The following is a 25,105-nucleotide window of genomic DNA, read 5'->3' as shown; positions in this document are numbered from 1 at the left end:
CTTCTTCTTCTTCTTCTTCTTCTTCTTCTTCTTCTTCTTCTTCTTCTTCTTCTTCTTCTTCTTCTTCTTCTTCTTCTTCTTCTTCTTCTTCTTCTTCTGGGGCTGCAGCTTCTACACGCAGTTCACACCCATGCTTTCTCCCTACTGTCTCTGTCCTGCCTTTTTACATTTTGAATGTTTTAAAATCTCCTTTCCAGCTGCAATGAGCTCCAGTATGCTCAGTACGCGTCCGCCTGCGACAATGTTCAGATCCAGGTCCTGCAGAGTGACAACTACTGCCTGAAACTGACCGACATGAAGGGCTTCTTCCAGCCGTGCTATGGGCTGCTGGACCCGCTGCCTTTTTACGAATCGTGTTTCCTCGACGGCTGCTACAACCAGAAGAAGTACCAGCTCTGCGGCTCCCTCGCAGCCTACGGGGAGGCCTGCCGTTCCTTTGGGATCCTCAGCACCGAGTGGATTGAGAAGGAGAATTGCTGTAAGTGAGCTAGGCTTAGTTCCGTCCTCCTCCTGAGGGGTCCGCAGATTCACCCTAACGGGGGTCTCTGAGCCGAGAAAACGACTTCGAAAACTCTCTCGCCAAGAGCAGTGGAGAGAGAAAACACGACACACCTTTTGTGTAGCATCTACTTTCCGTCAGCTAATGCACCACAGATTGTGCTCGTTTTCAGCAAAATACAGGGTATGCAACACAGCTGGCACGTAATGAACCATAGTGTCTACCAGTCTCTACTGAGGCATTTCCACCTCTCTGGGGTGCTGCGGTGGTAACGGAGGGCAGTTGCCAATCTTCTCTTGGGCTGAGCACTGAATGTGTATGTGACAAGCAGCAGCAGAGGCAACTGGTCTTAAAGTAAATTGGTTGCCTTTTGTCTGTTTCCTTTTTAGCAGGAGTGGTTGAAGATCCCTGTGTCGGGGCAGACTGTCCCAACAGAACTTGCGAAGTTGACAACGGTGGAGAGCTGTGTGGCTGCATTGAACCTCCACCCTACGGAAACAGTAAGTGGTTGCAGCACATGGATTTAATCAACTGGGAAATGGAAAGGGTGGGCCAAATAAAAATGCTTAATGGCCAACTGAAAGCCACCAAGAGGGCTTGAAGTGCACCTTTGGACAGAGCAAGTTGGAGAATGAAGAAACGACCCAAATAATGGCTAGGGACAGTTGCTGGATAACACGGTGAGATACTTAGAACTTGTTTCAGCTTTGCTTCCATGGCCCAATGCAGGACTTTAACAGCAAGGGCCTCGGCTCTAGCAAGATGTGATATTTTCAGCATAGAGACTGCTGTGTGACACCATTTAAAGGTTGCTGTTGCTGTTTTTTGGTTCTACAAACTGCTATAACAGATTTATTTTTAATTTAAAAAAACTAAATTTATTTAAATTGTACTCGGCCTTCTCAGTTTTCTGCCTGACATTCAGTGTTACACTTGTGGCTCTTGTTGCAGTTCCTGCAGGGGCTGCAAGCAGCCCAGGGGGATGGGTTGGATCTCCTCTATCCAGTCGGGGTTAAATGGTTTGAAAGCAGGAGAGACTTCTACAGTTCCCTTGAAATGGACTGACCATGACTTGGTGAGGTTGTAGATTGCCCAGGATTCAAAATTTCTGCCAGGGTGGGAGATTTATTAAGCTGTCCCTTACTGATGGATTCAGATGGATTTCTGCAGGCTCTTGAAGAGTTTCTGGTTGACATGGCTGCGGTTCCTACGGATGTCTTGGTTCACCCCTAGAAATCTGAACTGCAGGGCAGTTGGCACTAAGACACTTGGGTATTCTCTTCCATAGATCTTATTCAGCTCCCTGAGGAGGGGACGTAGCTCAGTGGTAGAGCATCTGCTTACAGTCCTGTGTTCAGTGTCCAGTAGGGATGGGCACAGACCGGAGCCAAAGTCCAGGCCAGACCTTGCTCCGTTCAGGGTTTGCAAGCCAAGGTTTGGGGAAAGATACCTTCCCCTGAACACTCACCGACCTTTTCAGCTGGGTTCAGCTCATGTGTTCGGCCCGACGAACGCACGCCATTTCTGGGTGGCGTTGGGCCCTGCCTCCGGCACGCCCACATCTTCTGGAAGTGACACAAGCGCGTTGTGACATGCTCATGTCACTTCCGAGTAACACAGGCAAGTCGGGGGTGGTGGTGAGTCACTTCTGGATGATGTGGGCATGCCGGGGCGGGGCCCCGATGCCATCCGAACCAGTTCAGTTTGGGTGGCTTTTTTGATCAGGGGTTCAGTTCAGGGTTCAGTTTGGGGCCACCTGGTTCTCGAGGCGCAGACCGAACTGGCCTTTCCCGGTCTGTGCCCATCCCTAATGTCCAGCATCTCCCATAGAAAGGATCAGGTAGTACACGATGTGAAAGACTTCTACCTGGTATCCTGGCGACCTGCAGCTTGTCTGAGCAGACAATACTGACCTTGATGGACCAAGGGTCTGATTCAATATAAGGCAGCTTCATGCCTTCATGGGTGTCCCTGGTTTGCTGAGGGGCTTAGGGCTGTGAAGCAAGTTAACAAAAAGAGCTATAGGGAAAGGAAGATTTTGTCCAAACACTGGCTAAAGTGCAACCTCATACCTACTTGGTGGCAGTGAAATGGGCTCTCTTCTTTGTCACCCTTGCATCTGTACAAAACCTTTCTGTTCTCGTTTTCTGACAGTGAGGGAGATTTCACACCTTGCCCCCAATTCAAAACATTCAGACGTGCGCTAAACATTTTTCGGATAAAACCTCTCACATCCGGTGCACTTTGGATTCTATTGCATTAATAGCTCACTCTCGGAATGGTATTGGCGTGTTGTGGTCTAGCCATGTGGCTGTGGATGCATTTTCAGTCATTGTGGCTCAAGGATGTGGACAGTTGCTTAGGATGATCAGCCTGCAACACTGGTGTTGACCTCTGACTCTGCACTGGGCAGGTGATTTTACATTGTAGATGCCTCAGTGGAAAAGGGTGGGTGGCAATGCTCCCTCTAAGTTGTGGAGTCCTGTGAGCAAAAATTCTACTTTGTGAGCTACTGGCATGAAAGTTGTGAGCAGGTGATTTGGCTACTGCATAAATTAGTTTGCTCTGGAGCCCTCCTTCCTGCGCTAAAGCAAAAATGTGTGAGCTGGAGGCTAAAAAACTGTGAGCTGGCTCACACTAACTCAGCTTAGAGGGAACCCTGGTGGGTGGGATAGCCTTTGGATAGTTAAGCTTCTTATTGTAACTGTGTTAATTACCGCGATATTCGAGATTACTGTTCCACATTTTTATCATTCGGTCCTATTATCTTTATTATATACAGTGCTACAAACTGCTGTACCCTGACTGTTTCCCTTTGCTGACATATGGATTGATTTGTACTGCTATTCCTTTCATAGAGTTATTGGACGCCAATAAAGGTTATTGGAATTGGATAGAAATTACCTTGAAGGAAGTAGGTCTGAAAGCCTTCCTAATAAAGACTTCTTTGGATCCAGAGGATGTTGAGAACCAGCGGGCTGTAAGGGTTACAGTGGGGTGTTTTTTTAAATTGCTACAGTTGTTCAGGCTAGATCTCGTCAGATCTCAGAAGCTAAGCGGGGTTGGCCCTGGTCAGTATTTGGATGGGAGGCCACCAAGGAATACCAGGGTCGCTATGCAGAGGCAGGCAATGGCAAACCACCTCTGAACGTCTCTTGCCGTGAAAACCTGACGGGTGCTGATCACCTCTTTGGGGTCAGGAATCAATTTTTCTCCAGGCCAGTTTGGCTGGGGATCCTAGAGGTTCTTTGTCATCTTCTGGGTGTGGAACAGGGGTCTCTGGGGGTGTGGGGGGCGGTAGTTGTGAATTTCCTGCATTGTGCAGGGGGTTGGACTAGATGACCCCTGGGGTCCCTTCCAACTCTATGACTATGATTTTAACCTTCCAGGTTATGACTTGATAGCACCCCCTCCTCTCCAGTCCTCCCTGACCTAGATAGCCCTGGCTAGCTGGATCTTTTCAGATCTTGGAAGCTAAGGGGGGTTTGGCCCCGGTTAGTAAGTATTTGGGTGACAAACCACCAAGGCATTCCAGGGTTGCCGTGCAGGGGCAGGCAATGGCAAACCACCCCCGAACACAATTTACGATAAGTCGCTGTGACTTGACAGCAACCCCCCCCCAAAAAAGTTATTCCGATGCTTCTGAGAAAGGTGCTATTGTTTTGGTATTTTAGAGCAGGTGATGTCTGTTTTACTGGCGCTGTTTCAATATATGAATATTTCATGCTGCCATTGTTTATATTGTCCCTAACCTGCCTTGAATGCCTTTGGTAGAGAGAACAGGATGGGAATTATAAAAATGAATAAAGAGCCCCTGGAGGGAACGAGCTTCTAAACGGCACCAGGTGTGACCATCCCTAGTGGGCAGAGCTTCTCACCCAGGCCAGATGGAACGTCGTATTAGACCCTGCAGAACTGACAGCATTTAAAAAAGGAGAATCCCAGAGGAACAGTTTTCCCCGGTCACGCTGCTCTCTAAGTCTTCCCGATGCTCCCCTTAAGGGGCTGCAGAGAGACTGGAGAAACACTTCTTCCAGGATACTCTTCTGTTGTAACGCTGTCAGTTCCACAATTCTTACGCCATCTCGTTTTCCTGCCACTTTACCTTTTCCTATCCTGTCTGCAATTTGATTAGGCGTAGCTCTGTAGGCGTGTTGTGACACTGAAGTTATTTTTTGTTTGCAAGGCGCTGTTGATGTATAATGTGACATGAAAATGATGGAAACAGTATTACAAATATGGCCTGATCTGAATGGAGATTTCGTAGGCTCGGAGCCGGATTTTCAGGCAGCCGCAGAAAATTGCGAACTGCCTCATGCCAAAAACGTGTCGGTGGGTTCTGGCAACTGCCAGTTTACATCAGTGGGGGGGATCAGACCCTTGGAACTCGAAAAAAGGACCATTAATTCTTCTAGTTTGTCCCTTGGGACTTGGGACTGGATTGTTTCCTGTAGCAGGATTTTCTATTGTTTCGCCCGGCCTTGTTTTCAACGTGCCTTCGGCCCCAGGGCCTGCTCTAATTTCCATACAAATGTGCATACATATTTTTTTAAAAGATCCAAAATCAATTTTGCACAGCTCTTGTTCCCTCTCCATCTGTGAATGTCAATAGCTCACAGCCTCGATACACGGGCACTGGTAATATAACTTCAAACTGTCCATCAGCCCTGGAGTGACAAGGGGAAGGCCATTTGTTTCATCAGGAGATGTTCAGAATCCAACTCAAGACTCCTGAAACTGGTATATAAAACTGGGATCCATAAAAGTGATTAGCACTACAAAGTTGTAAACCGCCCAGAGACCCCCATTGGGGGGGTTAGGGCGGTATATAAATCGAAGGTTAAATAAATAAATAAAAATAAATATATCCTCCCCTCCCCAAGTGTATTTGAGGTTACCGTGTAGGAACTTATGAATATCTACTTATTTGCAACATTTCTATCCCGCTTTTCTGAAGTAAACTCAGGCTAACATCATACATTAAAAACGAAAATAACTCTATATTACATTTGAATATAAGAATAACAAAAGAAACCCCACTAAGGCTCCCTCCGTAATAACTTTTTAAAAATGTAAATGTCAACACTGCATAGATCTCAACAGTGTATGAATTTAACACACCCAACGGACCCCTCAGTTGTCTTAGTCGCCATCCGATAACATTCGGCACAAGGTTGCTGGTGTAGCCAAGTTTTACAGGCTTTGTTGAAAGCCAAGAGGGTTAGTATTTGACACATGAGGGAGGTTGTTCCATAACTGAGGAAGCAACTACAAAAAAAAAATCTTCTGTCTCCCATCCCAAGGAGGGATTGTCAGGCCAACCCAGGCAAACTTGGATTCAGGCACAAGCTATGTAAACTACAATTTAGGCCTCGGATTAAGAGGGGCCACGAAATAGTTTTTTAAAAACTAAATTTCGGTGTTAGAATAATAAATATATTTTTGGCAATGCCATGGGACCACTGAAACTTGACATTGCTGTGTGTGTGTGTGTGTGTGTAAAGTGCCGTCAAGTCGCAGCCGACTTATGGCAACCCCCAGCAAGAGGATTTCAAGGCAAGTGAGAAGCAGAGGTGGCTCGCCGTTCCCCTCCCCTGCAGTCTTCCTTGGAGGCTGGCCATCCAAGTACTAATCAGGGCTGACCCTGCCTGAAATCGGATGGGATTGGGCTGTACCACATCACCTCCCTCTGACATAGTTTTGCCGTGTCTTAATCCAATCCTAGACCCCAAACATTCTTGAGCAATGAAAAATCCTTCCCAAATTTGAAAGGGCCTCCAGTTTGGTGTAGTGGTTAAGTGCGTGGACTCTAATCTGGGAGAACCGGGTTTGATTCCCCACTCCTCCACTCGCAGCTGCTGGATGACCTTGGGCAAGCCATAATTCTGTCAGAGCTGTTCTTGAAAAAGAGCAGTCTCTGTCAGAGCTCTCTCAGCCCCACCTACCTCACAGGGTGTCTGTTGTGGGGAGGGGAAGGGAAAGGAGTTTGTAAGCCGCTCTGAGACTCCCTTGGGTACTGAAGGGCGGGGTATAAATCCAATCTCTTCTTCTTCTTCTAGCTACCATTCATAGATGGTCCAATGTTATTGAATATTTTGGGTGCTTTTGCTGGCTTCAAGTCATTGCTGCTTCAGGGCTGTGCTACAGCTATAACTGCTCTTATAGTTTCCCCAGAATATACAAGAGAGTCAGCATAGTTCAAGGCTGTCTATCTGTCTCTCTCTTGGATGCCATAAGTGTTAATTATTTTTCTCACCAACGCAGTTCCCTAGGTGAGCTAGAAGGGTGAAACAGAACAGGAGCCTGCTTAATGTCATTTTGACAGGAAGCGCCAATCAGGCATGACTGCCCAGACTCCACTGTGGTTGTGTTTATTTTATTAGTCCTTTCCCCCCAAACAAAATGTTCAGAAGTGACACAGACTTCTCCACTACCCAAAATCTAAACCCAGAATACACATTGAATTAAAATATGTAGCCATTTTTAAAAATTTTAGAATTCTAAAAAATAAATGAAGAGTTACTAAGCTATCTTCAGTCAGAAAAATGCCTCTGTGAAGAGCATAATATACAGCTGATAACAGAAAGGTAGGCATGGAAGAAGAAGAAGAAGAAGAAGAAGAAGAAGAAGAAGAAGAAGAAGAAGAAGAAGAAGAAGAGAGGAGGAGGAGGAGGAGGAGGAGGAGGAGGAGGAGATTGGATTTATAGCCTGCCCTTCATTACTCGAAGAAGTCTCAGAGCGTTTTACAATCTCCTTTCCCTTCCCCTCCCCACAGCAGACACCCTGTGAGGTAGGTGGGGCTGAGAGAGCTCCAAGAGAACTGCTCACAAGAGAACAGCTCCAAAAGAACTTATGACTGACCCAAGGTCACACTAGCAGCTGCATATGGAGGAGTGGGGAATCATACCCAGTTCTCGCAGATTAGAGTCCACGCGCCTAACCACTACACCAAACGGCTCTACATCAGGGTGGGCAGGGTCCTCTCCAATGCTCCCTCTAATATATGGAGGTTCCCTTCAGTCACCATAGCTAGAAGCCACTGATAGACTTCTCCTCCATGAATCTATCTAATCCTCTGTTAAAGCTGTCTATTCCTGTGGCCATCGCTACATCCTCCGGCAGTGAATTCCACATTTGAACCACTCTCGGTGTAAATTAGTATTTCCCTTTTTCCCCGTTCTTGAATGCCTGCTCATGCCGTCTACTTAACGACACCGATGCTCTTTGCAGACACACATGACATCCTGGATGCCGAGGTGACCTGCAAAGCCGCGCAGATGGAGGTGTCCATCTCAAAGTGCAAGCTGTTCCAGTTGGGCTTCGAACGGGAAGGGGTGCGCGTCAATGACCGCCAGTGTCTTGGCATTGAAGGCGAAGACTTCATCTCCTTCCAAATCAACAACACCAAGGGCAACTGCGGAAACATAGTGCAGGTCAGATTATCTGGGGACTCTAGTCTTGTTTCTGTTTTCAGTTATTTCTCGCTTCCTCGAGTCTTCTGGGCTTCCTGAACGTACATCTCAAGCTTTGTATCGCTGCAGTCAAAGCATCGCCATAGCGATCTTTATTATCCTTTTCACAGTGCCATTGATATTTAACCCACTTTCTGCATGGTTATGATATGCCGTGGAAGAGAAGACAAAAGAAGATGGTGCAATGGGAAAAGGGATTTTATTTCACTTAGGGTTCCCTACGTGTTTTGCACTCTGCTTCATCAGTGCATCTGTAAAGCAACCGTCTCTTGACAGCATTCGCCTTATTAGCGTTGGAACACTCTGAAAGACAGCTGCCTTATGGATTCCCTGACAAAGCTGCATGAAAAACATGTAGGGATCCCTCAATGAAAAGAAATCTCTTTCCCACTGCACCACTGTTTCCCCACCTCCTTCTCTTCCGTGATCTGCACTGGTATGGCCCTCTTTCCTGCATTACAGTATGTCATGCCTTAGATCGGAAGTCCCCAGTGTGGTGCCCGCTGACATCTACCTTGACATTCACTAAGAGTTTTTCAAAAGTGGATGGGGCTCTTGTCCAGCAGGGTTGCTGATTGGCCACTGGCAGTCAGATTAAGAACATAAGAGAAGCCATGTTGGACCAGGCCAATGGCCCATCCAGTCCAACACGCTGTGTCACACAGTGGCCAAAGCCCAGGTGCCACCAGGATGTTCACCAGTGGGGCCAGAACTCCAGAAGCCGTCCCACTGTTGCCCCTCCCCCCAAGCACCAAGAATACAGACCATCACTGCCCTAGACATAGTGTTCCATCTAAACCTTGCCACTAATGGCCACTGATGGACCTCTCCTCCATATTTATTTATTTATTTATTAAATTTCTCCCCTGCCCTTCCCGCCATAGCAGGCTCAGGGTGGCTTGTTTATCCAATCCCCTCTTGAAGCCATTGGTGCTTGTAGCCACCACCATTTCCTGCAGCAGTGAGTTCCACGTGTTGGGCAGATTAATGTTGTTTCAGCAGCTGCACCACAGTACTAGCTTTATTCTCTCTTGCTTCTCTGTGTATTTTTAAAATTACCACATTTCTCCCCTGCACTTGGCCTCTGTATATGGGGCTCTGCCTCATGTGGCAGCCATTTTGTGGTGACACCCACCACTGTGTGTCCAGATTCCAAAGGTGCCCACAGGCTCAAAGGGGTTGGGGACCCCTGCCTTAGATAGCCTTCTGTTTGGATTGCTTTCTAATTCTGTTGTCCTCGTCCTAGTGCATTGTTTATTGGATGTCTTACACCGTCTGGTTGAATTGTTTAATTATTTCATAATCCATCTTCTGTCTCGGTGAGAAAGGCGGAATATAAATGAAGTACATGAAACAAAGAAACATCTAGTGCACTGGTTCCCAAAGTGGGTGATACCGCCCGCTGGGGGGCGCTGGAATGATCCAGGTGGGCGGTAGAAGCCTTGGGTGCAATTGGGGGCCGTTGAATAAAAATAAGGGGGCAGTGGAAGCATAAAGAAAGAGGAGTCCAGAACCTATCTAAAGCAGCCTTTTCCTGGTCTTCCCTGGGATCAGGGAGGGAGGTGGAGGTGGAGAGGGGTCCCCACAGCCAATCACAGCCACGCATTTGCAAAACTGCAAATGCATGTGCACCCTTGTAAGACTGGTGTTGTCGCTGGGCTACTGTGTGGTGGTTGCTGCTGGCCTCTGGCTTCAGGCAAGAACGTCTTTCTTTACCATGTGCAAATTTGTCACTGCATCTTTTTGTCCACTTCTTGAAGGTAGATTTCCAGGGGGGTGCTGAGTCATTTTTTCCCCAAAAAAATGGGGCGATAGGCCAAATAAGTTTGGGAACCTCTGATCTAGCGCATTTACAGAGATACGTGAGCAAAAAATGGACAGGCCCTTGCTCCCAAGTGACTGCCTCGTGAACTTCATGGCTGATTAGAGGTTTGGACCCGGTCTTCCCCAGTCCAACAGCTACACGGAGCTGTTCCGACAGGCTTTCGGTTGAGGCAGCGGACGCCCAGTTAGTTGGCCTCCCTGTACAGAGCCTATGTAGAGACTGCCTTATATAAAGGCAGTCCAGACCATCTACCCTATGTGGAGTTCAGGGTTATGTAGATGGGACTCCAGTATCATATATCCAGTTTTTAATGGAGGGTCTGAATTATGGAGCTGCAGTGGCTCAAGTGGTTAAGACGCTGAACTGCAGGCTGTGAAAAGTCAGTAGTTTAGCAGTTTGAGACCCGGGTGCTGCATGATGGAGTGAGCTCCCATCTCTAGATCCAGCTCCTGCCAACCTAGCAGTTCGAAAGCAAGAAATTGCAAGTAGATAAATAGGTACCACTTCGGTGGGAAGGTAACAGCGTTCCGTGCGCCTTGGTGTTTAGTCATGCTGGCCACATGACCACGGAAACGTCTTCGGACAGCGGTGGCTCTTCGGCTTTGAAACGGAGATGAGCACCGCAACCCTAGAGTCGGATTCGACTGGCTTTCGAGCAAGGGAACCTTTACCTTTACTTTACCTGAATTATTGCTCACCATCTTTAACTGTTTAATTGTTTTCTCGTTTAAATATTTTTAATGTTTTTTGAGTAATTGTGTCAATTAACTTTTATTGTTATGTGTCATGATGTTATCCGCCCTGTGCCCATTTGGGGAGGGCGGGATATGAATTTTAAAAATAAAAATAAATAAAAATAACAAATACACGACCCTGGCTATTGCGACAGCATTGTTATACTTGCATATTACCAAACCCTCCGTTTCTTTTGTGACATACTCAAGCGTGCACGATATATTAGGATTTGCTTTAAAAAAAAAAACCCCTGCTCATTAGAAGGAAAGGCCATCTTTAATATTTTCTTTGTAATTTGCTGCGGGCTAGTTAGCAATGCCGGCTCTAATTTTTAGATGTGAACCAATCAATCTGTCCTTATTGTGGTCACACACCAGAACCACAATAAACCGAAACAGTGGCTTTTTGGCCTGTATCCCTTAATCAGCTTGAGCTTGAGTTGATTACTCTGCTAATTGAAGCTTTAAAATAAAATGATTTCATTCTTCACAAAGAAATTGCCGCGAAAAAAGACTCCATAAAAGTCTTTGTTCTGCTGTGAATTACTGAATCAGCAATGCACCAGGGCCACATTGGCATGACAAGAACCAGGGTAATTTAGTAACTAAAGCACTGGATTGACTTGGCAAACCCTGGGTCAGATCCCCATTCATCTAGTGCAGGGGTGTCGAACTCATTTGTTATGAGGGCCGGATCTGACATAAATGAGACCGTGTTGGGCTGGGCCATGTGTGTCATAAAATGTAATGCCAGGTAGCGGAGACATAAGCTTTATAAAGGACACAAACACAAAGGGTGTTTTTTTAAAACAAAATAAAAACATGCTTAAAACATCAGCACTCTTGCAATATTTTGTTTATTCAACAGTGTCTGATAACTTACACCTCTTGCTCTGAATTATTGCATCAAAATTTCTGTGCTGTTGCAATCTTGACTCTGCTGTTCAGGTGTGTATCTGTAAGCTGCGAAGCTACGATGATGCAGCAGCAGCAGCAGCAGAACTGGAAGAAGAAGCAGAAGACAGCCAGTTCCACTGCGGGCCTGACAGAAGCCCTCCGGGAGCCTGATCTGGCCCCCGGGCCACATGTTTGACACCCCAGATCTAGTGGTCTCTGGGTGACCTTGAACAAGTCATAGGGGGGAGGGGCCATGGCTCCTCGAAAGAGCCTCTGTTTTGCATGCAAGAAGGTCCCAGGGTCAATCCTGGGCATCTCCAGTTCGAAAGATCCAGAAATGAGTGATGTGAAAGACCTCTCTCTAAGACATTGCCAGTCTGAGTAGACAGTGCTGACCTCGATGGACCAATGGTCTGATTCAGTATAAGGCGGCATCATGTGTTCATTATCTCTCAGGATTTTTGTGAAGATAAGACATGGGAATTAACTCTTTAGTCACTGCCTTGTGCTCCTTGGAAGGATAAAGGATAGATCGGTAGCTGTTGCCCTGACGTGGATGGCCCAGGCTAGCCCGATCTCATCGGACCTTGCTTGGACGCTAAGCAGGGTCGGCCCTGGCCAGTATTTAGATGGGAGACCATCAAGGAATACCACGGTTACTCTGCAGAGCCAGGCAATGGCAAACCACCTCTGAACATCTCTGCCAGACTCGGATTCGCCTTTTCCTTTGTACTCTGTACCTGCGGCATTACCGACCTGCTTATTGTAATCTGCACCCCTATTCCCTTCCCCCTTGCTTTTGCCAGCTGTAGCAGATGTACCCAGCTGTCCGCTTATCGCTCACCCTCGCTGACATTCCTGGTGGGAGGGGGAGCGACTGTGTGAATGCTTGTAGACTAGGGAAGCAACGCTGGTAACAGTTTTCCCGAGCAGCAACTCAGGAACTTTCACATGAGAGTGTCCTTGAAGTTGATAAGACTTTTGAATGGCTAGTTGAACCATTGTATCCGTCTGGCTTCTTAGGATTGCTTATACTTATGACTGTGTGACGTGGGTGTGGAATGTGGGGTTTAGTTGTACGCCGGGTCCCCGCCTTAGCTCCCCAGTCCTGACAAAGAAGTCACCTTTGCAGCATCTCAAAACTCTTCAATAAACTTTCATAAAAGAAAGGCTGTGTGGAGTGTGAGTTGACTGGGGACCTGACAGTCTCTTGCCTTGAAAGCCCTATGGGGTCACCACAAGTCAGCTGTGGCTTGACGGCAAAACCAACAACAGAGGTAGCACTTTGCATCCTGAACATTCCTGCCTTGCTATGTTTTTGCTCTGCTCGGTTATCTTTACATTGGATCAAGTGGTGACGGTCACAGATCTACCCCCATGTTCCCTTCTCCCCAGTCGTCCTCTCTGACCTGGGGAAAGTTCATTCCCAGGGTCATGGGACTGGTGTGAACTAGTAGCCCCACAGGTGGCCCTCTCTGCATGGCAGCCCACTGACCCGTGTGGCTGTTACTCCATGTGGGTTCCATGACCCTGAGAATAAACCATCCTCTGGTCAGAGAGGACTGCTAGAGGGGGAGAATTCATGGATCACAGTCCTAGCATTCGTGGATCCAACCCATGAGTAAATAACGGACCACTGATGTCTTCTATGGATGGATGGATATGTACGGAGTCCCCCCAATTGGGTAAACTCCTCTATTTCTCTTATGTGATAAGGAATATCTATAACTGTAGGTTTTCCTTGGGATATAGTACAAGGTAGGAACATACAATCTCGATAGAAGATGGGTTGACTCAATCAAGGAAGCCATGGCCTTCAGTCTACAAGACCCAAGCAAGGCTGTTAATAGGGTTGCCAAGTCGACCTTCGCCGGGAGCGGGGGGCTCCCGGCCGGCATCTGGTGTGCGCACGCTCCGCATGCACATCACCTGGAAGTGACGGGAGGACACCAGGCACGCTGGGGGTGGGGCCACGGGCCATACAAGGGAAAGCCATAGAGTTTTCCCTTGGATGGCCGTGGCCCCACCCCCAGCGTGTCCGGCATGGTCGCATCACTTCCGGGTGACGCACACGTCGGGGAGGAGTTCCCCCCGGTGCCCGATCCGGCGCCGCTGGGGAACAGGCCTCTGGGGCGGGGGTTTCCCCGCCCCCCGGGGGGACTTGGGCTCCCTAGCTGTTAATGATAGGATGTTTTGGAGGTCATTCATTCATGGGGTGGCCATAGGTAAGAAGCAACTTCACGGCATCTAACACACAGGACCATACAAGACTCGAGAGGGTACAGGCATCACTTGAGGTTATCTTCTGCTTTTCTTTTGCATGAATGTAGCTTCTTCTCTCTCTCTCTCTTTCCCCCCGCACAGTCCAACAGCACCCACATCATGTACAAAAATACCGTCTGGATCGAAAGTGCCAACAACACTGGAAATGTCATCACCCGTGACCGGACTATAAATGTCGAGTTCTCCTGTGCCTATGAACTTGACATAAAGATATCTTTGGATTCTGTCATTAGGCCTATGCTCAGGTAAGGGATGCGCCTGGCTCACTGGTGGACTTTGAGAGGTAAGTCGGCGGCGGGTTGCATGTCGGCACCAAATCTCCCTGACCTCCCTTGGAAGAATGCAGATTTTTCTAAGCCCCTAGCCACGGGGATATTGACATTGGAGTCATCCCTGTGTATGAAGTCGTGGGAACTATGTAATATGGGAACAGGCGGCTGACAGATCTCAGCACTGGCTGGGAACTGCTGAAAGGGCAATCCATGAGATCTCTGTTCATTCATGGTCTTGTTTCTGTGAATAAAGACTCAGAGCTGGACTCCCAAGTTTGCAAAGCCTTCCCTTAGCATAGCATGTGAACGAGGCTTTTGACTTGGGTGCAGATGAAAAGAAGTTTGCACTAAAACACAGCTTTGTTAAAAAGAAGAAGAAGACTGAACGACTTGCAGGAAAAGGAAACGATGGGATAGTGTTGCCTCACTCTCAATAAGAAATCCTCATAAAAGAGCCTCAAACACCTCATGTTTTGGTCAGAGCTCTCCAAAGGGTGAAGGAGAGAGAATTTCCAGTCACCGTTTTCTTCCACGCTGTCTCCTATAATGCCCTATAAAGTGCCGGGCAGAGCTGCCACATTCCAACTTTACTTATGTTCAGGGGTCATTTCGTAGAAAAAGAGGTTCAGGAGCTCATTAGCATAACTCATTAGCATAACTTATTTGCATATGCCACACCCCCTGACATCACCGGAAGTGTGTCAGAAGGCAACACCCACCGCTCAGGCTCCACTGGACTGTTTTGGATTGCTAGCTATTGGACGGGGGGACACGCAGATCTGCTGTCACAGAGGAGGGAGAGCTTGTACCTGAAGGCGGGCTGGGGGGGGCTCTGCAACTTACCTGGCTGCTTATTGCTCCTCATGGCCCGACTGAGGGCTGCTGGGAGCAGGGGGCAGGGCTTGTTGCATGTGCCCGCCCCCCTGTGCTCCTTACTGCCGGAGCTCCGCTCCTGTGCACTCCCGCAGGAAATGACCCCTGCTTATGTTAAAGGGGTGTAGGGATTCCTCCATCTTTACTTTCTTCCCCTCCATCCCCACATCGGAAACCTTCATTTGTAAAGCGTGCGATCCCTTACTGGGGCGACAACAGCAGAAGAGAAAAGTCCTTCCTCCCCGACCCCAACCATCTAGCACAAGGGTCCCCAACCTTTTAGTGCCTGTGGGCACCTTTGGAATTCTGATAAAGGGTGGCAGGCACAATCACAAAATGGCTTCCAAATGAAGGAGAAGAAGAGGAAGAGTTGGTTTTATACCCCACTCTTTGCTACCCGAAGGAGTCTCAGAGTGGCTTACAATCACCTTCCCTTCCTCTTCCCACCACAAACCCCCTGTGAGGTAGATGGAATGCTCCCTCTAAGCTGTTGAGTCTTGTGAGCAAAAATTCTACTTTGTGAGCTACTGGCATTAAAGTTGTGAGCGAGCGATTTGGCTGCTGCCTAAATTAGTTTGCTCTGGAGGCGTCCTTCCTGAGCTAAGTCAAAAATGTGTGAGCCGGAGGCTAAAAAACTGTGAGCTGGCTCACACTAACTCAGCTTAGAGGGAACACTGGATGGGGCTGAATGAGAGAACGGTGACTGACCCGAGGTCACCCAGCTGGCTTCATGCAGGGGAATGGGGAATCAAACCCAGTTCTCCAGATTAGAGTCTGCCGCTCTTGAACACTACACCATAGAAGCCGAGCCAGTCACAAAATGGCCACCACGGCAGGTGGGCTAACCAGAAAATGTCAAGGATCGAGGTTATATACATTTCTAATAGTACCTCTTCAACATTTCAGGCAGAAGCTCTGTTCAACAGGATTCAATTTAATCTGCACAGCCAATCAGAAGCCCTGCTGGGGGAAAGCCCGACCTAGCCCTGCCCACTTTCTAAAAGCACTTGGCTGGTGCCAGGAAAGGTGCTGGTGGGTGCCATGGTACCCACGGGCGCTTTCTTGGGGGCCACCGATCTAGCACATCCTTCTGTTTCTTGCTTGATATTTGCTGGCCGTGTTTTCCATCCATTCTTTCTGTTCCTTGTGTGGAAGTTTTCTGTTTCTCCTTTAAGCGTGATTAATCTGACAGTGCCCACGCAAGAAGGGAGCTTCACCACCAAGATGGCGCTGTACAAAAATTCCTCCTACAAGCATCCTTACAGGCAAGGAGAAGTTGTGTTGACCACGCGGGATGTCCTTTACGTGGGCGTCTTCGTCATCGGGGCCGATGCCACCCACCTCATCCTCATGCTGAACAAATGCTATGCCACGCCCACGCGGGATAGCAATGATAAGCTCAGATACTTCATCATCGAGGAAGGGTAAGTGACTTCTTTCCCCCCTTGACCGCTTGTGACTGCAAATTCCTCACAGCTGTGCCATGTGTTTTAGGTGCCAAAATCTAAAAGACAACACCATTGGGATCGAAGAGAATGCCGTTTCGCTGACCTGCCGCTTTCACGTGACAGTCTTCAAGTTCATCGGGGACTATGACGAAGTTCACCTCCACTGTTCCGTCTCATTGTGTGACTCCGAAAAATACTCATGCAAAATAGTAGGTGGCCTGACATGCAGGTTTTGTTGAGGTGCATGACTTAGAACATGCTTTCCTTAGGGAACGCCTACCCTTGGGTGAGCCCACACCATGTTTTTATGGCTCGCGGGAGAAGACCTACTTGAATCACCCTCTGATAGGGGAGCAGTGGCACAGTGGGTATATCCCACTGTCTTAACATCTGAACTGTGTTGGTTCAAGCCCCGCGCTGGTGTGAGCAGCCAGCCTGTTGTCCCCAGCTCATCGTCCACCCAGCGATTCGAAAGCTTCGGCGAGTAGATAAAATGGGAACCATTCCTTAGAGAGGGTGGGCACGCCAATCTCCCTTGTGGGAGGGTGTTAGCTGACGGTCGGACGTCCTGGTCGAGGCTTGGAAGGCAAAACAGCTTCTCGGCTACGAAAGAATCCCTGCAATTGATGTTCCGGCCAGGTGGTGGCAGTGTGGCAATTGACATACGGGTCCTGAAGCCTGGCCATCAAGAAAGCCGTGCAGAAAACGATGGAGCCAAGCCAGAAGATGTCAGCGCAGTGACAGCGCGTGCAATTAAAAATGAATATATGTTGTCTTCCCTATCCCCTACAAACATTGTTAGTCCCTTGTCTATATTGAGTAACTGTACATCGCTTTGAGCCCACTGGGGAAAGCGATTAATGGAAAGTATTATTATTATTATTATATGGAAGTATGTGGGGCCCGAGGAGGGAAGGCACTGGTGTGGTACAGCTTTCTCTGTGGTGACCTCAAAACTTATCATAATGCCCCTGTATAAATCTATCGTGTGGCCTCCTTTGGAATACTGTGTACAGTTCTGGTCACCGCACCTCAAAAAAGATGTCATATCATTGGAAAAGGTGCAGAAATTATTGAAGGGATGGGACACCTTCCCTGCGAAGAAAGGTTAAAGAGGTTAGGGCTCTTTAGCTTGGAGAAACGACGACTGAGAGGTGACATGATAGAGCTTGACAAAATTTTGCATGAGATAGAGGCGGCAGAGAAAGAAGTACTTTTCTCCCTTTCTCAATACAAGAACTCGTGGACACTCAATGAAATTAATGAGCAGTAGGCGTAGAACAGATAATAAAAGGAAGTACTTCTTCACCTAAAGAGTCATTAACATGTGGGATTCACTTGTCGCAGGAAGTGGTGGCGGCTACAAGCATAGACAGCTTCAAGAGGGGATTGGATAAACAGATGGAGCAGAGGTCCATCAGTGGTTATTAGCCACAAGGTATAGATGGAACGCTCTGTCTGGGGCAGTGATGCTGTCTATTCTTGGTGCTTGGGGAGCTACAGTAGGAGGGCTTCTGGAGTTCTTACACCGCTGGTGGACCTCCTGATGGCAACTGGGTTTTGGCCACTGTGTGACGCAGAGTGTTGGACTGTTTGACCTGATCCAACATGGCTTCTCTTACGTTCTTAACTTTGGATTCAGAATGCTTTGCCATCCAGTCAGTCACTTTGAATTGATTTCTGAAGCTCCCCTGAACTTCACCTTCTTACAGTAACCTCCGTCTGTTTTTGTGTTTTTGGCCAGACCTGCCCACAGAATAGCAGGAGAGCCAGTGACTATAAAGATCCCAATGAGCAGATCATCTCCGTGGGGCCGATCAGGAGAAAACGTAAGTGGGACACTTTCGACCAGGGTGTTTGACGAATCGCAGGGATGGGTTCATGGGATCTGGCAGAACCTATCAGCAAGGGGTTCGCTTGCTTGTCGTTTTTAAAGGATAGTTTCGGAGGGTAGCCGTGTTGGTGTGCGATGGAACAACTAGATTCGAGTCCAGTAGCACCTTAGAGCAAGGGTGTCGAACATAAGGCCCGGGGGCCGGATCCGGCCCTTATGCGGCTCTTATGCGGCCCTTGAGCAACTAGTGTGAGGGAGGGAACAGGAGACTGCTCAGGGGGGAGTGGGCGGAGCCACCATGAATGTGGCTTCAGCATGGCAAAACAGCCTTGTCTGCAGCAGTCAAGCAGCATAGGAGCATCTGCCCAGTGCTGCACCGCTGGCTCTCCAGTCCGCCCATGCGGATACTTTTTTGTACCCCCCTCCCAGCCAGCCCATGAGGCCTTGAAGTGAGGATACACCAACTCGGAGCTTACCAGCTGCTGTCCTTTATACAGTTTATATCTCCCGGCCCAACCAAGTGACATTTATGTCAGATCCGACCCTCATAACAAATGAGTTCGACACCTCTGCCTTAGACACCAAGAAGAGTTTTGGGGTATAAGCTTTTGAGAGTCAAAGCTCTGCCGAAGGGAGCTCTGACTCCCGATAGCGTAAACCCCGAAAATCTTGTTGGCCTCTGAGGTTTTAAAGGGAAAGTGTTTATTCGTCAGTGGTGAAGGCAGTGTGGAATTTTGGATCCGGCTTGTCCTAAACGATATCCGGGTGCCGAGGCGGGCTTTAGCAGTGAAGCACTTTTCCCCAGCTTTGTCCGGACATTTCCCATTGGGGAGCTCCCACCCTTACCCTAATCCAAGTCACTGGACAGGTTCCTTTTTTTGTTGTTGTTATTCCCTTCATCTCTTGTGTTCTAGGTCTAGACTGGTGTGAAGACAACGGGGGCTGCGAACAGATATGCACAAGCCAAGTGGACGGGCCGCTGTGCAGCTGCGTAACAGGAACGTTGCAGGAAGACGGCAAGAGTTGCCGAGGTAACCGATCAAAGCGCTCCCTTGGGATGGGAAGTGCCTTCCGTGCCAGGAATGGTCCATAAACTATGTCAAGCTTTTTAAAAAAAAAACCTTTAAAAGACATTCCTCTTTTTGATTGTAGTCTTACCAGTATCTTACCAATCCTTTCCCGTCCCCCCAATGTTGTTATAAACATATGAAGCTGGTTTATACGGAGTCTGAACACGGGTCCATTTGGCCCACCGTTGTCTCTTCTGACTTGCAACAGCTCTCTGGCTCTGCTATCTGAGATTCGTTTCTAAGTGGCCAAAAGTTTGAACCCGGGACCTTCTGTATGCGAAGCGTATCCCTTACAGCCTGCAAAGTATGTGCCCGACTGAGCTGTCCCCTTTTATCCATACAATGCTTTAAGGACAGCCTGCCTCCTTTTCCTGCATTGAACGTGTATCGAAAATCATTATGAACAAAAATTTGCAAACCAGATGACGATAGGATGGTTCACTGTAGACTTTTCAGATTCAGATCTGGGTCTAGTTGAATCCTAAGGGAAGGGACCAGTGAGAACACTGGGAGCTGATGAAATATCTGCACATCTGCCAATCATATTCTTGCCACAAATAAAGCTGCCTTAGATCCATCAAGGTCTTGTCTAGTCAGACTGGCAGCGGCTCTCCAGGGTCTCAGGCACAGGGTCTTTCACATCACCTACTCCTTGATCTTTTTAAATTGGAGATGCCGGGGATTGAACCTGAGACCTTCTGCACGCTGAGCAGAGGCTCTACCACTGAGACACAGCCTCTCCAAATTAATAAAACTCCTGTTGAATACAAGAAGTTGCCTTATACTGAATCAGTCCACTGGTCCATCAAGAATTGTCTACTCAGACTGGCAGCATCTCTCCAGGATCTTGGGCAGAGGTCTTTCAACATTGCCTGCTTCCCACTCTCAATCATCCTATCACCCAGTCCAACTGGAGATGCTGGCAATTGAGCCTGGGGCCTTCTGGATGCAAGCAGATGCTCAATGCCTGAGTCACTGTCAGAACCCACAGCCAACAACGAAGTACACGCATTCGGGAACGGTTATACTTTTATTGCAGAGCTATAGATGCATTAACATAGGCACTGTTAAGAATGGCGGCGGCCCCATGGGCATAATAGGATATAGGATATTCGTATGCACACACACCCAGCACTGGCCAATTAGGCGCCCTCCCGCGTGCGGGATAAGGCTTAGAGACCGTTAGGTAGCTGAAGCTGAGAACGAACACTCTCCCACGACACCTATAGAAAACCCAGACACCACAACACCCTCCTGCACATCTGTATAGATAAGCGTTTCGGTGCACAGCAGAGAAAGCACAGAAAGGAATGCAGTAGCAATTAACCTGAAAGGAAAGCAATAGCAATTAACCAGATACAGACCAAACTTCCCAACCTTCATGGCAGCATAGCTGACAGCCATGGCCCTCTATTTGATCTGCTTTAGTCTGTTACACCATTGGTCTTATCAAGGTCACTAGTGTCTTGTCTGGCTGGCAGCTCTCCAAAGTCTCAGGTCAAAATCCGTCTTGTCCTCTACTACCTAATTGCAATTGCCCTACTACTCAGTCCAACTGGAGATGCCAGAGAAGGAACCTTGGGCCTTCCACATTCCAAGCAGATGCTCTGCCCCCAAGTCATGGTACCTTCCCCCACACCCCTCCTCCTCGTTAACTCAGTGAAGGGCGTGAGGTCAGCCAATGATAGTCCAATCTAGGGCACTTTCTTGTAATTGCCTCTACGCTACACGGTGTTGAGACGCAGACCCAACCTTCTCTACATATACTTAGAAAGGTCTGTATTCCGACAAGCCTTTTCCTTAAAGGTTGATTGGGTTCTTCCGGTTTGAGGTGGTTAGGGATTTCTAATGGATTCGATTTCCCTGATGGACTTGATGTTTGGTTATTCTGACACTGGCTTAAGATGGATCTAGATTTTTATGTATATCGCTTTGGAACATTTCTGTGAAAGGCGGTTCCTAACTGTTTTAATCAATAAACCACTCTCTTCTGCGTCCCTTTGTTGTGGGATACTGGATGGTATGGCCAGAAAGGGGGAATTCAGTCAGTCGTAAGAGTAATTCCCATCCATCCTGTTCTAGTGTGGGGCTTCAGCACTGTTTTCATACATTCTTATCTTGTACGTGAGATGGCTATATTACGTAGGGAGGGGATACTGAGTCTACTCGTTGGCACCTAACTGGACAACCAAGCACAAGACTGGGGAAGAAAGAATGGTTGAAAGGGAGAATTCAGTCAGTCATAAGAGTAATTCCCATCCATCCTGTTCTAGTGTGGGGCTTCAGCACTGTTTTCATACATTCTTATCGTGTACGTGAGATGGCTATATTACGTAGGGAGGGGATAGTGATTCTACTTGTTGGCACCTAACTGGACAACCAAGCACAAGACTGGGGAAAACAGAATGGTTGGGATCTTCAGTACAGGCAAAATCAGTGGCACTACGGGATGACAATGAATCAGTGTAACAGATTGTCCTGTTGAGACAAGAAGGGCCACGCCCAGCTACTTCAAATGGTGCCAGAGTTTGTGCTAGATTCCAGACCTCCCTATAGGTGCTAACATCTCACATTTCCCGCCCCATACAGATGTCACCTTCTTCAGCTATACCTTTGTAAAAATTCATATTGTGTCCGCTTCATCCTACCACAACATTTTATATTTTGACTAGCCAATGCTTGGAAGTGTTCCACGCCCGTGCCGAGTGGACCTTTTAAGTCTTTCTGGACAGAATCCTGTTTTGAGCTGGCCTCTCTTTGTAACACCCCCCCCCTTGCATATTTTTATTGTGTATTTATAAATCGGACCTGATGCACTCCTGTAATCTGACAAAGGGAACTCTGATTCACAAAAGCTTACGCCGGAATAAATTCTGTTAGTCTTGAAGGTGCCGCTGGACTCCTGTGTTAAAGTTTGTACTAGCTTTGGTCCGTCAGACAAGAAATGCAGACTTTGCTTGTTTCATATATGGTTAATGGGTTTTCTCTCCCTTTCTCTCTCTCTCTCTCTCTTTCTCCCTGTAGCAACCAGCTCTTCAACTGGACCTCAGGCTGGGCTGCTTCCACTCCTTGTTATCCAGCTATTGTTATGGTGTTTCATCTACAAATCAAACCCAACCTCATAATTCATTCCTGACTTCTGTCTCAAGTACTGTAATTTACTTTCACCCTTCTAAGGCCCTGTAGGATAAAACGCATGCAACCCTAAACCCGAACTGTTGTCAATCAGCACCATCTACAACAACCGCCATTTTGTTAACCTATAGCTGCGCTGGAGTCGTCGGACTGTTTTTAAACAGTCTTAATGCTAAAGGAGGCGTTAGCGGCCAAATCTGGAAGAAGGAAAAAAAAAACTTAACAGGGCACCAAACTCACCTAAGCCATCAGGGATGCGACTGACACATAACCAATAGCTGATCCTGTATCTTCCCCTTTGGGTTTCCTGTCTGAACTTCATTTTCAGAGCAAGCACCGTCAACTCTTGGTTTTTATATGTGGGAGGAATACGTTTGATCTGCTTGCATGCTTGTTGCCTGATCTTGGAAGGGGGAAAAAAGTGGGATGTGAAAAATAGTTCAGAATCTGGTGTCCTAAAATTTAAAAATCACTCATTTTTTCTTGCTTCGAAGGATTTAGATCTCGCTCTAGCCATTTCCACCCTTCTGTGTGGTTGCTATGAATCTTGCACATGCGAGAGGGGAAAAAACATTTAAAAAATCCTTTCTGTAGAATGACAACCTTTTATATCCATGCCTGGTGGGCGGGGCGAAATGATTTGATGGATATGGGAAACCTTGTGTGCCTTGGGGGGGGGGAATCACTTTAAACTGGGGTTTTTGGAGGGAACCCTCCCAGCCTCTCTAATGTAGAGTGACCACAGCGACAACTCAAGCTACAGCTTACGCAGTTCAACGTTTTTAATAATAAAGCAAGCTCGGTAACCAACAAGCAATTCGGTTCTTGAGTTTGGGGGCAGTCCGGTTCCTCCCGATATATCTGCTCGAATAGCTTTTACATTGTGAAATGGGTTTTGGTTCCGTGATTCTGGAAGCCCTGCTTGGAGTTGGGACAAATGCATTCTCATACAGTCAGACATCCTATTAGTGTAAGAACATCGCCATTGAAAGAAGAGCCTCTGGTGCCACCTGTGGCGGAGATTTCGAAAGCGCTGACGTGCAGTAAAGCACAGCCACGCTGCAGACGTCTAGTCATTCCGTGTTCCCGGGACAACCAGACCAGTCATTCTGTAACAAGGATGGGAACAGGATCTCTATCAAAGAAATGCTAATTTCTTCACCAGCTTCAATTCCCGGGGTTCTTTGGAGGAAGCCATTTTACTTCAAGTGGCCGATATAGGTTTCTAGTGTAGGAGGGGATCAGTGTTTCAGCCTGAGCTACCTTGCCTTTTCACTACACTCACATGTTGCCTTTTAACTCAGTAAACAGCTCCCTATTTGAGGGGTGGGGGGGATGGGGTCGAATTGCCGAGACGTGTCTTTTCCCCACTTTGATCCAACCTTGGTGGGCCTTCTTGTTTCCTTTTTATTATACACTCAGCCAAATAATTTAAACATGGATTATTCTTAAATAAAACTTTGGTCTTCAAAGAATCTCATTTCTCGCTTGTTCTTGCTTCTCGTGGGAAGATGAGGATAACCAGTTCTTCCTACTTGGTCCTTGAGGAGATGACAGAGGTCATGTTGGGGACACGCAGGAGAGCCGGTTTGGTGTCGTGGTTAAGAGCTGCAGACTCTAATCTGGAGAACCGGGTTTGATTCCCCCACTCCTCCACAGGCAGCCAGCTGGGTGACATTGGGTCCACTGTTCCCTCTAAGCTAAGTTAGTGTGAGTTAGCTCACAATTTTTTAGGCTCCAGCTCACACATTTCTGTCTTAGCTCAGGAAGGATGGCTCCAGAGCAAACTAATTTATGCAGTGGCCAAATCGCTTGCTCAGAACTTTAATGCCAGTAGCTCACAGAGTAGAATTTTTACTCACAGGACTCCACCGCTTAGAGGGAGCATTGATTGGGTCAGTCACAGTTTGAGTTCTATCAGCCCCACCTACCTCACAGGGTGTCTGTTGTGGGGAGAGGAAGGGAAGCATTCCGTGTTCCCTTCCTCTCCCCACAATTCACTGCCACAGGAGGTGGTGGCGGCTACAAGCATGGACAGCTTCAAGAGGGAATTAGATAAGCATATGGAGCAGAGGTCCATCAGTGGCTATTAGCCACAAGGTATAGATAGGGACTCTGGGGCAAGTGATGCTCTGTCACTAACTAGCTGCCCGGGCTAACTCTGGGCCTCCTACCAGTGTTCCCTCTAAGCCGAGTTAGTGTGAGCTAGCGCACTGTTTTTTAGCCTCCGTCTCACACATTTTTGCCTTAGCTCAGGAAGGAGGGCTCCGGAGCAAACTAATTCATGCAGCAGCCAAATCGCTCGCTCACAACTTTAATGCCAGTAGCTCACAAAGTAGAATTTTTGCTCACAAGACTCCACAGCTTAAAGGAAACATTGGAGATAACCCCCACGCCCGGATCTAAAGGAAAACAGCAAGGAACAATCTGTGCTCGGTTAACCTTAAATCAAGGGGAAAGCTTCAGTCGATGGAATCAACACTTATAAGCCTTCCAGGAGAATTAAAACAAAAACAAACAAACTAGCCAATAGCCAAGGATTTTACACTGTCCGGTTAGCCAGTCACAGAAAGTATTCAGATTGTGTTTTAAAACATGATAGGATTTGTCATAATCCACACTGTATTCGCTGTTGAATGGTGTGTCAGGAAAGAATCAGGGGCTTCCGCATGGAGTGACAGAACAAAGGAATGTCTACACCCACATGTCATCAAATGGATGATCAGAGAATAGAGGGCGGGTTCTTTTGGCCTTTTAGGGTTG

General features: G+C 47.7%; 1 protein-coding gene across 1 annotated transcript in view; it reads left to right on the top strand.

The window, feature by feature from the left end:
- Positions 1–21,879, top strand: part of TECTA (tectorin alpha) — a 130,334-nt gene extending 108,455 nt beyond the window's left edge. The window contains exons 16-24 of the mRNA XM_015413812.1: positions 198–478; positions 889–999; positions 7,730–7,932; positions 13,792–13,955; positions 16,031–16,279; positions 16,350–16,512; positions 18,048–18,132; positions 19,052–19,168; positions 21,797–21,879. Coding sequence (XP_015269298.1) covers positions 198–478; positions 889–999; positions 7,730–7,932; positions 13,792–13,955; positions 16,031–16,279; positions 16,350–16,512; positions 18,048–18,132; positions 19,052–19,168; positions 21,797–21,879 — 1,456 coding nt within the window. The remainder of the gene's footprint in view (positions 1–197; positions 479–888; positions 1,000–7,729; positions 7,933–13,791; positions 13,956–16,030; positions 16,280–16,349; positions 16,513–18,047; positions 18,133–19,051; positions 19,169–21,796) is intronic.
- The last annotated feature ends 3,226 nt before the right edge of the window (positions 21,880–25,105 follow it).

Source organism: Gekko japonicus, unplaced genomic scaffold (assembly GCF_001447785.1).
Source record: "Gekko japonicus isolate JY-2015 unplaced genomic scaffold, Gekko_japonicus_V1.1 scaffold890, whole genome shotgun sequence".
Classification (NCBI taxonomy): Eukaryota; Metazoa; Chordata; class Lepidosauria; order Squamata; family Gekkonidae; genus Gekko; species Gekko japonicus.
The sequence above is the reverse complement of the archived record's forward strand: the minus strand, read 5'-3'. Positions and strand labels throughout refer to the sequence as shown.